The sequence below is a fragment of the Rhodotorula toruloides genome (assembly GCF_000320785.1).
Source record: "Rhodotorula toruloides NP11 unplaced genomic scaffold Scaffold18, whole genome shotgun sequence".
Classification (NCBI taxonomy): domain Eukaryota; kingdom Fungi; phylum Basidiomycota; class Microbotryomycetes; order Sporidiobolales; family Sporidiobolaceae; genus Rhodotorula; species Rhodotorula toruloides.
The window spans coordinates 281950-295824 of NW_015622978.1; the positions used below are offsets into that span (position 1 = coordinate 281950).

At 61.0% G+C, this 13875-nt stretch overlaps 6 protein-coding genes across 6 annotated transcripts; 1 reads left to right on the top strand and 5 right to left on the bottom strand.

Moving 5' to 3' along the window:
• Nucleotides 1-275: 275 nt before the first annotated feature.
• RHTO_02437 (DNA mismatch repair protein MSH4) lies at nucleotides 276-4094 on the bottom strand (the record flags this gene model as incomplete). The annotated part of the gene is made up of 18 exons (XM_016416112.1): nucleotides 276-590; nucleotides 651-799; nucleotides 861-939; nucleotides 993-1055; nucleotides 1112-1141; nucleotides 1205-1577; nucleotides 1634-1727; nucleotides 1781-1812; nucleotides 1868-1966; nucleotides 2022-2116; nucleotides 2173-2368; nucleotides 2427-2837; nucleotides 2900-2958; nucleotides 3012-3074; nucleotides 3127-3201; nucleotides 3266-3498; nucleotides 3622-3865; nucleotides 3924-4094. 18 exons carry the CDS (start codon nucleotides 4092-4094, stop codon nucleotides 276-278), a joined length of 2781 nt encoding a protein of 926 aa, XP_016271940.1.
• Nucleotides 4095-4262: 168 nt separating this feature from the next.
• Nucleotides 4263-5983, top strand: RHTO_02438 (uncharacterized protein; the record flags this gene model as incomplete). The annotated part of the gene is made up of 4 exons (XM_016416113.1): nucleotides 4263-4890; nucleotides 4948-5493; nucleotides 5589-5680; nucleotides 5738-5983. 4 exons carry the CDS (start codon nucleotides 4263-4265, stop codon nucleotides 5981-5983), a joined length of 1512 nt encoding a protein of 503 aa, XP_016271941.1.
• Nucleotides 5984-6098: 115 nt separating this feature from the next.
• Nucleotides 6099-8367, bottom strand: RHTO_02439 (alpha-1,3-glucosyltransferase, glycosyltransferase family 57 protein; the record flags this gene model as incomplete). The annotated part of the gene is made up of 11 exons (XM_016416114.1): nucleotides 6099-6346; nucleotides 6401-6556; nucleotides 6614-6711; nucleotides 6773-7049; nucleotides 7105-7314; nucleotides 7372-7495; nucleotides 7555-7714; nucleotides 7773-7966; nucleotides 8026-8071; nucleotides 8129-8161; nucleotides 8213-8367. 11 exons carry the CDS (start codon nucleotides 8365-8367, stop codon nucleotides 6099-6101), a joined length of 1701 nt encoding a protein of 566 aa, XP_016271942.1.
• Nucleotides 8368-8694: 327 nt separating this feature from the next.
• On the bottom strand, nucleotides 8695-9732 carry RHTO_02440 (uncharacterized protein; the record flags this gene model as incomplete). Its single annotated transcript, XM_016416115.1, has 5 exons — nucleotides 8695-8904; nucleotides 8958-9084; nucleotides 9137-9225; nucleotides 9305-9344; nucleotides 9404-9732. The coding sequence occupies 5 exons, from the start codon at nucleotides 9730-9732 to the stop codon at nucleotides 8695-8697; spliced, it is 795 nt and encodes a 264-aa protein (XP_016271943.1).
• A 195-nt stretch (nucleotides 9733-9927) lies between these two features.
• Nucleotides 9928-12352, bottom strand: RHTO_02441 (alcohol oxidase; the record flags this gene model as incomplete). Its single annotated transcript, XM_016416116.1, has 11 exons — nucleotides 9928-10038; nucleotides 10095-10172; nucleotides 10236-10264; nucleotides 10321-10363; nucleotides 10428-10505; nucleotides 10615-10761; nucleotides 10825-10997; nucleotides 11051-11286; nucleotides 11344-11486; nucleotides 11545-12268; nucleotides 12330-12352. 11 exons carry the CDS (start codon nucleotides 12350-12352, stop codon nucleotides 9928-9930), a joined length of 1785 nt encoding a protein of 594 aa, XP_016271944.1.
• Nucleotides 12353-13104: 752 nt separating this feature from the next.
• RHTO_02442 (aspartyl/glutamyl-tRNA(Asn/Gln) amidotransferase subunit B) lies at nucleotides 13105-13702 on the bottom strand (the record flags this gene model as incomplete). The annotated part of the gene is made up of 2 exons (XM_016416117.1): nucleotides 13105-13482; nucleotides 13550-13702. 2 exons carry the CDS (start codon nucleotides 13700-13702, stop codon nucleotides 13105-13107), a joined length of 531 nt encoding a protein of 176 aa, XP_016271945.1.
• Nucleotides 13703-13875: the final 173 nt, after the last annotated feature.

Here is a 13875-nt window from a genome sequence, read left to right on the forward strand (position 1 = left end):
GCGCGTGCGAACGCGACGAGCAGGCAAACAACAAGTGAACTCGACTTTGACGGGCTTGCAAGGGTTGTGGAATACTGCGAACTGCTTCTAGAGTCGCAGAAGATTTAGGATAGAGACCAGGCGCGAGACGAGTGAGCGAGGCGACGTCTTCCCTCCTGACCTTCGCAACCTCGCAGTTCTCGCTCGCTCACACCGCCAACAACGCAGATCTAGGCAAACACTGTCATGCACAAGCGACCGACAACAACAAGCGACACAGCAGGCGACTCGCGCCGTCAGTCGAAGGGAAGCATGTCCTCCTCGTCCTCCTCGTCGACCGTTCCCTCCTCAGCAGTTCCCGCCAGCGAAAGGTCCTCCGGCTTGATCTCCGTCACCCTCCAGCCGGCGGCGCTCGGGATGACCTCCTCAATCTCTTCAGCGTCCTCCGTCTTGCTCGCCTCCGCCTCGACATCGACATCGACATCCTGCGCAGCGTCCATCGTCTCGTCGAGCATCTCGATCGTCTCCTTCTGCAGCTGCCTGAGCTGAGCAAGAAGGACTCCCGCATCGTCCGTCTTGCCCGTCGCGATCTCGCGCAAGCGGGTCTTGAGCTGTCTCCCTCACTCATCAGCGTTTCCCCTCGCACGAGAGAGGCGAAGTTAAGAACGCACCTCAAGCAGCCCCCTCCGCCTCCTCACGAGTTTCCCCTCGCTCGAGCGCTTGCGACCGTCTTCGGCGAGCGACTCGAGCGTGAGCGAGACGAGACGCGCTTTGTACAGGACGGGCGAGGGAAGCTTGACGGCTTTTGCGAGCTCGAGGCCTGCATCACCTCGCGGATTCTGAGTGAGGGATTCTGGAGAGGTTTGGGAGGGCGGACGGACCGTAGTGCGTGTGCGGAGTCGCGCCGTCGCGGACTTTGTGCAGGAAAGTCAAGCTGAAGTCGGGCTGCTTCTCGTCGACCTGCGGCGAGGATCGTCAGATTGATGAGTCGCCATGAATCGAGAAGGGCTCACATCGGTCTCGAGGTGGAGGGCAACGACGTTCGGATAGCGGGATGGAAGGGCGATCGAGAGTTCCTGCAAGACGCCGAGTCAGCTCAAGCCAGTATGCAGACCCAGAGGTTGTAGCTCACCTTGAAGTGCGTCGCGAAGAAGCAGAAGGCCTGGCAGGATGCGGGGTGAGCGAAAGATCGGACGAGTGCCCGCAAGCGAGATGGCGAACGAACCTTGCTCCTGATGATCTCTTCCGCGATGGCGAAGGCAATCCCGACCCCCTCCTCCGGACTCGTGCCCCTCCCGAGCTCGTCAACGATGACCAAACACCTCCTTCCCTCGTGCGCTTGGAGGGCGGCCAAAATCATGCTCATAGTAGCCATCTCGCTCGCGAACGTCGACAAGCTCGACTCGAGGTTATCGTCGTTCGAGAGGCGCGTAAGGAGAGCCGAGATAGGCCGGAAGGACGCGTAGGCCGCAGGGACGAAGCAGCCGATTTGGGCCATGACGTGCAGCAGGGCGATCTGGCGGAGGAGTGTCGACTTGCCTGACATGTTGGGACCGTTGATGAGCTGGAAGGAGGCCGCGTCGCTGGCGTAGGTGTCGCTGCGCGAGGTGAAGCGTGAGCGGAGGGAAAGGCGGAAGAAGCGGGCGCGACGCACTTTGGCACGAAGGATCCGTCCGACAGGCGGAACTGCTCGTGAAGCGGGTGACGACCAGCCTTAATCGCGAGCGTGTCGGTCCACTCGGGGCGGACTGAACGACTTGGTCAGTTGGCGCGAAGGAGGAGAGCCTTGAGACCAACTCACCGTAGTCCTCCTTTGCTGACAGGTCGGCGAAGCTATCATTGAAGTCGTCAGCTTACAGTGTCACAGGGAGTCGAGAAAACTACGCACGCCGCGAGCATGTCGAGGAGAGCGATCGCTTCGGAGCACTTGTAGAGGCAGGCAACGCAGCCACGAATCTCCTGGAACATCTCCTCGAGGATCTCCTCCCTGTCATGCGCAAGTTCAGCACGCTGATCAGATAAGGACGACGAGCGACACGCACGACATGAGGTAAATCTCCTGTTCCGACTCTTGCAGGCGTGCGTTGCGCTTCTGGAGGTCGAGCGACGAGAACTCGACGCGCTTCTTCAGGACGTTCTGCGAGCGAGCAATAGTTAGCATGCGGTCGAATGGGGTCGATTCGCGAAGCGCACCACGTTCGTGAAAGCCTTGCCGATCTCCCCCTTCTTCTCCTCCCACTCCTCCTTGGTCAGCTGGAAGACGTACGCCGAGCCCTTGCCGCCCTGCACCAACGCCAAGCCTTCGAGGCCATACTTGTCACGCAGCGTGTCGCACAGGTCGTTGACGTCGGATGTGTTCTCGCGCCAGGTCTCGCGAGCGACGTCCAGCCTGCGAGCGCGCGAGCTGTCAGTAAGCCGACGTACTAGGCGGGCGATGACGGACGCACAGTCGCTTCTTCTCGGCCTTGATGGCGAAGAGACGCGCATGCCTGCCGCCATTCGCGTCCCTGCCGCTCGACCTCTTCTCATCGCCCTTCTTCCAGATGTCGGGATTGACGTTCTCCTCAATCACCGCCCTGATCTGCTCGAGCCTGTCATCCTGTAGAACCTTCTCGACCTGCATGAGGATGATCGAGTCGCTGTTCTCGACGCTCGAGCGGAGGGTCGGAAGGGTCGAGAGGAAGTTGCGCAGCGAAAGGAGGTAGTCGAGCTTGGAGGCGATCTGGCTGGAGGGGTCGGTGCTGGATTGAAAGGAGGGGAAGATGGAGCCGCGGGAGGTGGAGCGAGTGCCGGTAGATGGGCGCTTCTCGGCGGCGAGGAGGCGGGAGACGATCTTGTCGAGGTCGACCGACTTGAGCCTGCGGCGGAGAAGCAGTCAGTATCACCCCACGGCACTCAGCCACAGAGTACGGTAGCGTACTGCTCGAGAGCTTTGCGGATCGCGCGAAGGCGTTCTTCCGACTTGACAAGTTCTTCGACCTGTTACTCGCGGATCAGCAAAGTTCGCCTGGCGTTCTGGCGAGAAGGCCGACAGTATCGAGGCGAGCGTCGATGACGCTTGGTTCGGTAAGCGGGCTGAGGATATTCGAGCGAAGCTAAAAGCGAGCAGGTTAGACCGCGTGCGAGAGTCGGGCTATCGGGGCGTACGTGACGCGTCCCCATCGCAGTGCAGCACTTGTCAAGCATTCCGAGCAGGTGTTGCTTGCTGTTCTTGTTCAGCATCTGCCGTCAAGGATGTGTCAGTCAGTACGACTCGTTGTCGAGGCATCGTGCTTGGGCGGCGCACATTGGAGACGAGCTCGAGATTCTTGACCGAGTCGGCGTCGATCAAGCATGTGCCTTCAAGCGCAGAGTAGCCGATCTTGAGAGTCTTCGGAGCGAAGGAGAGCGAGTAGCTCGTCTCGAGGTACTTGAAAAGCGCGCAGATGGCAGACAGGGCGTAGTACTTGGGCTTGCAGGCGGTGAGCACGCCGAGGCGGTCTTCATCGTGCACAATGAGCTGCGTCAGGAATTCGAAGCCTGCGCGAGGTGCGGATGAGCGGTCGACATGGCAAGTTCGACGAAAAGACTGAGCAGACCAGCCTGCGCAAGCGCGAGTCGGTACGGCGTCAGTGCGTGCTTCCTCCGCGCCTAGCGAGGAACTCGCCTGCTCGTTCCAGTACTTGCGTGCGACGCCGATCAACGGGACGTCCTTGAACTCGGTCTGCAAACCCTTGACCAGCATGGCGGCCTCGGGACTTGCGCTGCCGGCAGCTTCGTTCGCCTCGCTCTCGGCAGCGAGGGCATAGCGAGGAGTAGCGAGAGCGCTCTGCGGAAGGAGAATCACGTCGGGCGGCTTGTTCCTGCAGAGATGAAGGGTCTTGACCCAGGTCGTCGAGTCGGTGAACTGGGCGACGACGGGCCTGATCAGCCTCGCTCGGTCTACGATATGGCCTTGTACGTACCTGCGTCACGACAACCTGGCCATCCTCCTTGTCGAGCGCGACGACGCCGACATCCCTGCCCGTCCCTCGACCTGGGAGAATGGCGAGGACCCAGGACGCGGCTCCTTCGTAGCTGGTGGCGACGGTGCGCGCTGTAGCTGGTCGCGAGCCTGCCCTCGACCTGCTAGCCATCGCTCTGCAGCCGTCTGAGCAAGCAGAGGGAAGTGTACGCGGCGAGAGAAGGGTTACCGCAGGACAACTCGCTGTGGCTGCTCGCTTCCAGCTGGACCGCGCTCGCTGTAATCGTGCTAGACGTGTACAGCTGCACGGGATACCCCTACACCCTCGCCGTCCCTGCCGATGAACTCGACACCTATCTCAATATCTCAGCAGGGCGGGGAGAACCTCCCGCCGCCGCTCAGGCAGCTCGTGCAGCTGCGCAGACAGGCGGATAGTCTCCTACACTCGTCTGCATTGCGCGCCGAGCTCGCCCAGGGATCAGCGGGGCCGAACGCGGAGCAGGTGCGGGTTGCTCTCCAGCAGGTCGTCGAGGCGGGTCAGGAGTGGAAGACGAGGCTGGCGGGTGGGAAATGCACCGCAGAGGACGAGGCACGAGGCGAGTTCTGCCTGGCGTGGGCACTGGGTCGGATAGGCGAGTTCGACGGGACAAAGCCGACTGCGTTGCCGGCGAAACTCGACGAGGCGCTCGTGCACTACCAACGAGCTGCCGAGTTGCTTGGATGCATCCCGCCTCCGCCTGTGCTCGAGTCGACGCCGAGCGTGACCCGCCCGCAAGACTCGAAACGACACGGCGGAGCGCTTGACCTCCCGATGGTCCACCCTTGGGCAGCCGAGATGCTCGCCGAATGGGCCAAGACGCAGGCGACACTCGCATTCGCAAGCTTAATCGACGAGAAGGGTCAGACGGTCGTCAAGGAGGAGGCGCTTGCCGACCTTCTCGACCTCGCTTGCAAGCGCAACGTCCAGGGTGAGCCGTTTGTTCTTGTTCAGGTGTCGTGCCTCCCCTAACGTTCTCGTTTCGCAGCCCTCTTTACGCCCGTCAACCCCCTCTCGTCGCCGGAAGACATGACACATGCCGAAGCGAGCACCGTCATGGGTACCGCTCGTCTCATCCGCGACATCGCCTCCCTCCTTCCCTACACGACCTCTCCGGCCGCATGGGAGCGTCGACTGGCCTGGGCGACACACGTTGCCGACGTCCGCTTCGTCTCGGCGTCGATGTCCGCGACTCGTCTCGTTGACGTGGCCAGTTCGTCCGCTCAGAAGCTGCAAGACCCGAAGATCAGCAATGCCGAGCGGAAGGAGGTCAAAAAAGTCGTCGAGCGGACGTTGAGGAAGATCGCGCCGTTCGAGCGGACGCAGGGCAACGTCTTGCTCGGGTTGGCGCGGACGATGATTGATGCGATCGGTGCGCTGTATCTCGGCCGGACAGCAGCAGGGTTCCAGGAGGAGCGACGGAAGCGGGAAGAAGGGCGAGAAGTGCCGGGCGCGGACGACGAGGAGAATGGGGATGCTGCCGAGGTGCCGGAGAACGACCTCGTGCGGGAAACGAGGCAGGTTCTCATTCGAGGTGCGTTGCTTCCCCTCCGCAGATCCGCTAGGTGTACCTCGAGCGCCGGAGATAGTCGCCGAGGGTGGCCATACCGACCTCAATCTTTCCTGCAGCTGCCGCCCTCTTCGAGAACGCCTACGCTTCGATTCTTCGTGCGCCGCAATCCGCCCGACGGCGCAAGCTCGAGCTTCGCTTGCTCCGACGGGTGCGTTCGTTGCGGCTCCCGCTCGGCGCTCTCTCGCTGACGCCTTCGAATCCTCAGCTGGAAGCGACCTACTGCGACCTGGAACTCCTCGACAACGACACGCCCGAAGTGGTCGAGCTACGATCACAGCGCATCGAGCGCGCAGTCTTCATCAACGACCGTCTCGTCGCTTTGGGAGATGGGGAGGACGACATGGTCGAGAGCGATCACGAGCATGCGGCGGAGGATGAGGAGGACGAGGAGGGTAGCGATGAGGAGGAGGAGCGGCTTGCCCGACGGTTTGGCGGGCAAAGGCTAGGGTGATGAGCGGGGAGGGAGCGAGGAAATAGAATGTTGTGCTTTCTCTAGGCTATCGTGACTAGCTGCAAAAACTCCTTGTTGCGCGACAAATCCTGCTCGATGCGCTGAGCTACATCCACTAGCTCGTCATGAACCCCCAGCTCAGCCTCAGCCAACTCCACACGATCCCAACCGCGCAATACACGCTCGTCAGCATGAGTGGCAGGAACTCCATGCTCGCCTCGCTGACCTCCATCGCCTGCTGTGCGATTGCCGGGTCGACACAGGTGCCATTCGCGACGGCTGAGGCGGAGCAGATAATAACGCCGGGGACGGAGGAAGCGGCTGGCGCGGAGGGGAAGAGGAGGGAGTGGAGGAAGGTCGTGTCTGCTCACGCGAATGCGGTCAGTTGCGGCTTGGGACGAACGTCGACCGGCTCACAGATCTGCACGAAGACAAAGCCGTAGAGGTAGAGCGTCTCGGCTTTGTCGATGAGCATTGTGAAGAGGTTGGGCAGCGGACGATAGACGACCTTGCGCAGCTGCGGGAGGACAAAGGCCGACCACAACAGCGTGAAGAGGATCTTGATGGGCGTTTCTACGCGCAATGAGGCGTGAGCAGGCTTGATGAAGCAAAAGATGCGCAGTGTCGTACCGGCTGGCTTGATCAGTAACGGAAAGAGGCCGTAGATGCCCGCGGTCGTCGCGATGAGGAAAGCCCGGTAGTGGTTGTCGTCGTCCGTCGCGGTCAAGCTGCGGGTGATCGCACTCGTCAGCTTTTTGTCTTCCGAAGGATTCGGCGCTCGACACGCACCTGAGCGGGACGAGGAAGAGCAAGACCGCCTTCTCATGCACATGCCATCCCCACAGAAAGCTCGTCAAGGCCGCCAACACGACCGAATTGAGGAAGCGCCTGTACGACGGGTCGAACCAGAGTTTGACGAGGAAGACGGAGGTGAACCCAAAGGTGAGGACGAAGGTATGGCGAGGGGTGATGTTGGGGAGGACGCCGAAGGTTGTTGAGCCGATGAGGCCGCGGGAAGAGGAGGTGAGCGCTTCGGTCGAGATGGGCCATCCTCGTGCGACGAGGTCTGCGGATCAACCGGGTCAGCGACGCGCGTTCGTCAAGACTGCCGCACGGCTCACACTTGACGAGCACCCTATCCATGGTGCTCACAAGCGCCCACACGTTCCCCGCCCAGTACGCATGATTCAATCCGCGCTGGAAAGGGAAGAGGCGCGAGAAGATCTGGCGAAGCTGGGAGAAGCCGCCTGCGACCACGAAGGGACCGAACGAAATGGTGCAAATGGAGGCGACAATGAGACCGAGCTCGACGACGCGATCGATCTGGAACTCTGCAGAACGTGCAGTGATCAGCGGAGGTTTGACAGCGCGGAAGGTGCTAGACGTACTGCCGCCCGGCGGATAGCAGTGTCTTCGCAGCAGAAAGACGAAATAGGGCAAGGCAAGGTAGATGAAGATGTGCTTGAAGTTGAGGAGCGTCGCGAAGAGTGCGGCGCAAACGTAGAGGTTGTTCTGCGACAAACGCGCGGGGTGAGCTGGGCGTGACGACAAGCACCTTGCTCTCGGCTCACATCCCGCGCGGCAATCAGAGACCAAAGAAGTATGCCGAGGAGGAAGCCGTTGTACTGGAAGTGGGTGTGGTCGACGATGAGGAGGCCTGGGTGGAAGAGTACGGAGGTGGCGATGACGGAAGCTGTCGGATAGTCGGGCTTCTGCGACGTTCGTGCCCATCTGGGTAATGCAATGGGTTAGCTGCGGCGGCACAAGATGTGAAGGAGGATCCACGAACCGGAAGACAGCGAGCGCGAGGACGAGTTCCGACACGATCACCGTCGTCCGCTGAAACGCGACGACCGCCCCGCCCGAGTAGCCCAGGTTGTCTAATCGCACGATCTCGGGGTCGACGATGTAGGCGAAGGACGAGAGGAAGCGCTCGAAGAAGGCGAAGAAGGGAGGATAGTCGAGCGTCCACTCCGACGTCGTCTGCGCGAGGGAGGTTCGTCAGCCGTCCAGCCACCTGATTTCAGCCGTAGTGCACGCACGTCGTAGTACCATCGACTCAGCGGCAGCGAGTGTGTCACCGCCAGCCTGTTTGCCCCACTTCCGATGTCAGCACCGGTCCTCCCATGCCCTAGACTCGCTCACCAGTTGCGGTGGACCTCAAAGTCGGTTGAGCGACTGTAGAGTTTCGTGTCAGCGCGGTCGCAAGCCAGGCGGAGCGAGACTCACTACGCTGGAAACAGCAGCACCTTTGAGGCGGATGACAGGGCGAGGAGGTCGCGTTCGGCGCGGTCGAGCTGCCACCAGCGCCGTGCTGGCGGCTTTGGCGGCTCATGGGCTTCATAGGGAGGCGGCTTGGAGCGCCTGCTTGTTGTCGAGCTCATTGTGCTGGATTGACCTTCTCCGTCGAGGATGGGTTTGGTCTTCGTCTCGCTCCCACACTCGCTGGATTGGCTTTGAGCTTCCGCCCAGTGCTTTGCGTTAGTACTCTTGACGCCCTGACGAGCTTCGTATCATCCCGCTTGCCCGCCTCATCTTGCTTGCACCCTCTTCCGAACTTCATCAGTGGAAGCGCTCTCTCCTCAGGCAGGGCTCCTCGGGCTGGGAGGGGACGACAGAACCATACTAAAGGGAGTTCGAATGCTAGCGACGGGCGGGCGGAACCCGAGCGACGGAGCACGGAACGACGACCATCTTTCCTCCCCTGAGGCCTACAGGACCTGCTTGCGCACATTCGCCCACGTTGCCGCCCTCGCCTTCTCCTGTTGCACCTCCGGCGCGGCTCCGAAACGGTACGGTGGCGTGGGGTTCTCGATGTCGACGCCGTAGAGCTGGGCTGCCTCTCGATCCACCAACTCGTCGATGTAGTGGCTGACGATGAGGACGAGGTAGAGCTCGACGAGAAGGCCGATGGCCCAGATCTGCCAAGTAAGTGGTCAGGGTCTTGCTCGCCTGGCATAGCTTTCACACGCACGACGGCCCGGATGATCAGTCCGCTCTGAACCGCTTTGGCGCATGCTTCGCCAGCTTTCGCAGCCAAGTCGAGCGAGATTGTATCGCTGGTGTGCTGCGACTGCCACTTGAGCAGAGCAGTCTCGACGCTGCGTCGAGGGTCGTAAGCTGACGAAGCGAGGAGCAAACGGGAGGACTCACCAGATCAGGACCGACCGTTCCTTCGACAGCGGCAGTGCGAGAAGAATAATGCCGTAAATTCCGACGATGGCGTGCGCCCAGATGTGCCACTGCGCGCCTGGCCGGGTCAGCAACGGTTCGAGAGGCGGAAGGAGCAGATTCCTCACCCAGCAAAGGTCTGAGAACCACTGTACCCAGGCTCGCCGCTGCATCATCGCGCCGGAGAAGCCTGCGAAGAGGTTATTGGCCGTCAGCACTCAGAGGAAAAGGAGGAGAGGAAGGGTGGACTCGCCGAAGAGCGAGAGTGCGAGGAGCATGAACCAGAGAACAGTCGACGCGGAGTCGACCCAAGTCATCCATCCAATAGGACCGTCGGGCGACATGAGCCTGTTGATTGACTGCAAGGCGTACATGTACGAGAACGTCGCGGCGGTAAGAGAGAGTATGATGGTTCCCCAGCGGACGGGAATGAAGCAGCAGAAACGGCGGTGTTTCACATCGTTCGGGCTGAAGGGAGGGAGGGCTTGGATCGGAGGGGCGGGACCTCGGCCGTTCCAGCGAGGAGGAGGACGAGGGAAGGTGGGCTCGTCTTCCGTCGAAGGAGGGACGCGGGGCATCGCAGCTGAAGCTGGCAAGTCAGCGAACGGTGTCGAGCGACTCGCAGGAAGGGAAGGAGGAGTTGAAGGAGAGGGTCGACGACCGGACAGTCCGCGGATCACCTCTCGTCGACTCCTTTCTCTCCTTGCCTTGCTTCCTGTTCGCGAACACGACGCACACCGTTCAAAACCCCTTGGAATGGCCCAGAAACGAATCTACAACTTGCCAGACTCGCTCTTGACCTGCTTGAGCGGACTGACGCCGTCAATTTCCCATCCCTTGCCCCGGTAGTCCTTAGGCCAGATGCCGGAGCGACCAGGCTGGAGCTGCGAGGTTCGGAGTGTCAGAAGCGAGGTGGACAAACGAAGGTAAGACGACACACGATGCCGTTAGGGTCGAGCGAGTCCTTGAGCTGCTCACACAACTTGCGGAAAGCACCGTCGTTCCAGTTGTAGGTGGCCTGTTAGATCGAGGGGAACGTCAGCAGGAGCCCTCAATGAAGGACAGACAGAAGCGAACTCACCATGATGTCGTCCGCCGTCGCGATGTGTGCTGAGAGGGCAAGAATGAGCAAGCTATTCCGCCAGGATGGCTCAAGGAGGACTCACAGCGATATTCGCCATACCCAAGCTCAGCATGCGTGCGAATGAGCTGGCGAAGGACGAGGGTAAGCCTCCCTTGTTGGCGAGAGAAGAGGAGGAAGAGGTGGACGAACCTCGCGAATGCATCGGTCGGCTGCTTGTCGCTGCTCCGGCTTCGAGCGGTCCCACAAGATTGTGACAATGTGGTGCATCTGCAAGTCAGAAGTGATGGAGGCGGTGGAGTCAAGGAGGTCGAAGGAGGCGAAGGGCGGTTAACTAGGCTGCGCAGCGCTCGTACTGTGCGCAGGAGACGTCACGCACCTCACGCTGAGCGACGTAGAATGTGCCGAGGTAGTCGAAGCCGTGCTTGGTGCAGATCTTCTTGCACATGTCGACCTGTGCGACAGCGTCGCGCCCGTTGACGCCGGAGATAGGTGCAAAGAACAGTTCGCCAGCGTTCGGAATCCACTGTAGAGAGTATCATCAGCATTTAGAGTGCAGATCAAGCTCAGGAGAACCTGCGGTACGGACCTGATGCCAGGCGAGCTCCCTGAACGTCGGAACACCTGCAAAGACGGCGGCTCGGTCGTGCAAGTAGCTGTTCTCCGGTACGTCTTCGCGAAGTTGGAAACGGACGTCGCGGATGCCGGCAAACTTGGACTGGACGACCTTCCACTGCGCGCTCGTGAGCTCGTCCGGACCGTCTGCGGCATATGTCAGCTCGGCGATGCCGCAAAGAGTGACGAAGAAAACTCACAGAAGGCGCCGTAGAAGACCCATGCCCCAAGGTCCGCCTTCTTGAGAATCTCCGCCTCGATTTCGTCCGTCACGGGTCGTCCAGCGTTCTCAGGCCAGTACTGATCCTTCGAGCCGTAGACCGCGGCGTCCCACAGTCCTAGTCGCAGAGAAGGGACGTTGCCGAGCAAGCGAGACACCATGAGCTCCTGCAAGATGTCGACAGCCGGCTGCAGGTCCTCCTTGTGCATGAAGGAGCTGCGGGTGTCGTGCCGAGTCAGCGCTGTGGCTGAATATGAACGTGCTGGGACTCACATCATGAAGGGCAGGATGCCGCCCGGGTTCGGCATCAAGAACATGCCCATCCGGGTCACGATGCCGAAGTTGGACTGGGTGAAGATGCCGTCGAGGAAGGGGCCGTATCCGTACGGGAAGCATTGTCCTGTCTTCGAGCCGGGCTGTGCAATCCGACCGGTAAGCAGAGGACCTCCTTCGAAAGAGAAAAAGCGGACGCACCATCGAGTCCATGCCGAGACGGACCACCTCGCCATTCGCAAGGACGACCTCCATGCCGCAATGCTGCGCCCAGTGGTCGCCGTAAGGCGTGTAGCCTACTCCGCGGTCGAGTGCGTTGCCGACGACACTTCCGCCGCCGAGGTCGGGCACGTCAATCCACAACTTCTCGCCGAGTCCGCGTCGCTTCAGCTCCTCGTACAGCTCAATGTAAGTCACGCCGGGCTGGAGGAGACATGTCGCTGCCTTCTCGTCGATGTTGAGGACCTTGTTCATGCGACGGCCGAGGTCGATGAGGAGCGAGCCGGGCACTCGAGGCGCAGACCCGCCGTAGCCCAAGTTCCTGCCGATGGAGATGGGCCAGAGCGGGATCTTCCACCTGTTCGCCCACTTGACGATCGCCTGGACCTCAGCCGTCGAGCCGGGCCAAGCGACAGCCGAAGGGACGAAGTAGTCCTCCTCGAGAACGGCGTACGAGTCGTGCGAGAGACTGGGGTGGTAGTAGTTGCCAGCATTGAGCGGAACGTCGTTGATCTCGACGAATTCGCCGCCGATAGCACCGCGGAGGTCGTCGATGGCGCGGTCGAAGGCTTCGCGCGAGAAGCCGGGCGGGAGAGTCGGCTCGCGCTTCGTCGTCGAGGGGTTTGAGGAGACGGAAGAGCGGAACTCGGATCCTTCCATGGGGTCGGCAGAGATGGCGACAGCAGGGTTGAGTGAAGAGCCGAACCTGTGCGCAAGGGCGTAAGAAGGCTGAGGGCAGTGACGGCGAGGAACGACGACAAACGCACCAGCTCGGCCTGTCAATCTTCATAGGACGTCCTTCCACTTTTGAAGTGTCGCCATGGTCCCTTGATTTGTGCGCAAACGACGTCTGGCGACGAGTACAGCCGAGCGGGAAGTGAAGGGGAACAGTCAGCGTGCGCTGTCGCCTGGCGAGACGAGGGAGCACTCACCATGTTGACAACGTCTCGTCAACGTCGATTCGTGTCGCAAGAGAGCGAGAGAGAGGCCAAGCGAGGCGTGTGGAGATAGCGAGGGAAGCTGTTCTCCGCCGTCGCGCAGTCCATGAAAGGTGGGGAGTGCGTGGGGGCACACACGGCAAGGACGGGCGGCGAGAAGACGAAGGGGCTCGGCAGCGCTTGACGCTCGAGATTAAAGAAGCTTTTGTCAAAGCCAGTGCACGTGGAGAAAGAGGGAAGAGGGGGCGGAAGTTGCGGCGTCAAGTCGGCCTTCGCAGGAATGGGTTGTCACGGCAACGCCGCCAGAGCAGTCAGCTCTGCGCACGTCAGACAGTAGACGACACGAATCGACGTCTATGGCCCTGGATGAAGCCGGGAGAAGCGTTGGAGGCTGAAGAGACAGCGAGCGAAGCAAGACCCAGCGAGCAGAGCGGGCGAGCGCGACAAGCCTGGCGTCAGGAGAGGGGTTGTGTCTGCAGATCATGCGTCAGTATACGATTCGAGACGGACGGAGAATGAGTGGAGAATGCACTGCTGCTGTTGGTATCGCTTCTTGCCGATAATCTACATGCGAGTCGACCTGATCATCGCCTCCTTCCGCCCATCAGGGCAACTCCATCGTTCTGACCGCCTCTGCGACGTCCTTACTCTCTGCCCGCTCGCCGACACGCTCCTTGACGAGGGAGATGATCCGTCCGACGTCCTTGCCAACCGCCTTCTTGATCTCGTTCTCCTCGAACAGCTCCTTTACGACCTTGTCCAGCTCTTCCCGACTCAGCTGCGCTCCCTTCGACGGAACGAACTCGCGCAGCACTTCCACCTCCTTCTCGTACTGCTCGGCGAGGTCGGTTCGAGGAGGAGTCGAAGAGCGGAACGTCTGTGCTGCGTCGAGACGCTTCGTGATGGCTGATGCAAGGGTCTTGAGAGGCGAAGGAGCGGTGCTGGCGCCGTGGGCGGCGGTCTGGATGTCCGCGAGGATGGACTGCAAACGAGACGAATGTCAACATCGCTCTACTTCGCTCGGGGTTACCGTGAGCGCGAGAGCACACCTTGATCACTGCAGTCCTGTCCGGCGTCCTCGCAAGCATCGACTGCTTGAGTGCGGCGCGGAGGGAGGCGACGAGAGGATGAGGAGGTGGGGCGGTCGAGTACAACCTCCCGGTGAGGCGGAGGGACGGTTGGAGCGCGCGCAGAGAGTACATCGAGGCAGAGTAACGGCTAGCACGGTCAAGCAGCGCAAAGGACGAAGTCGACGAGGCCAAGTCACCAACTCAGCACGGACGACGACCCTCTCCCGCTCGCATCCCGCTCTCTTCGCTTGCTCACGGCTTGACTGCTTGCTATAGGGGCTCACTGCACCCGACAGCACTCGCAA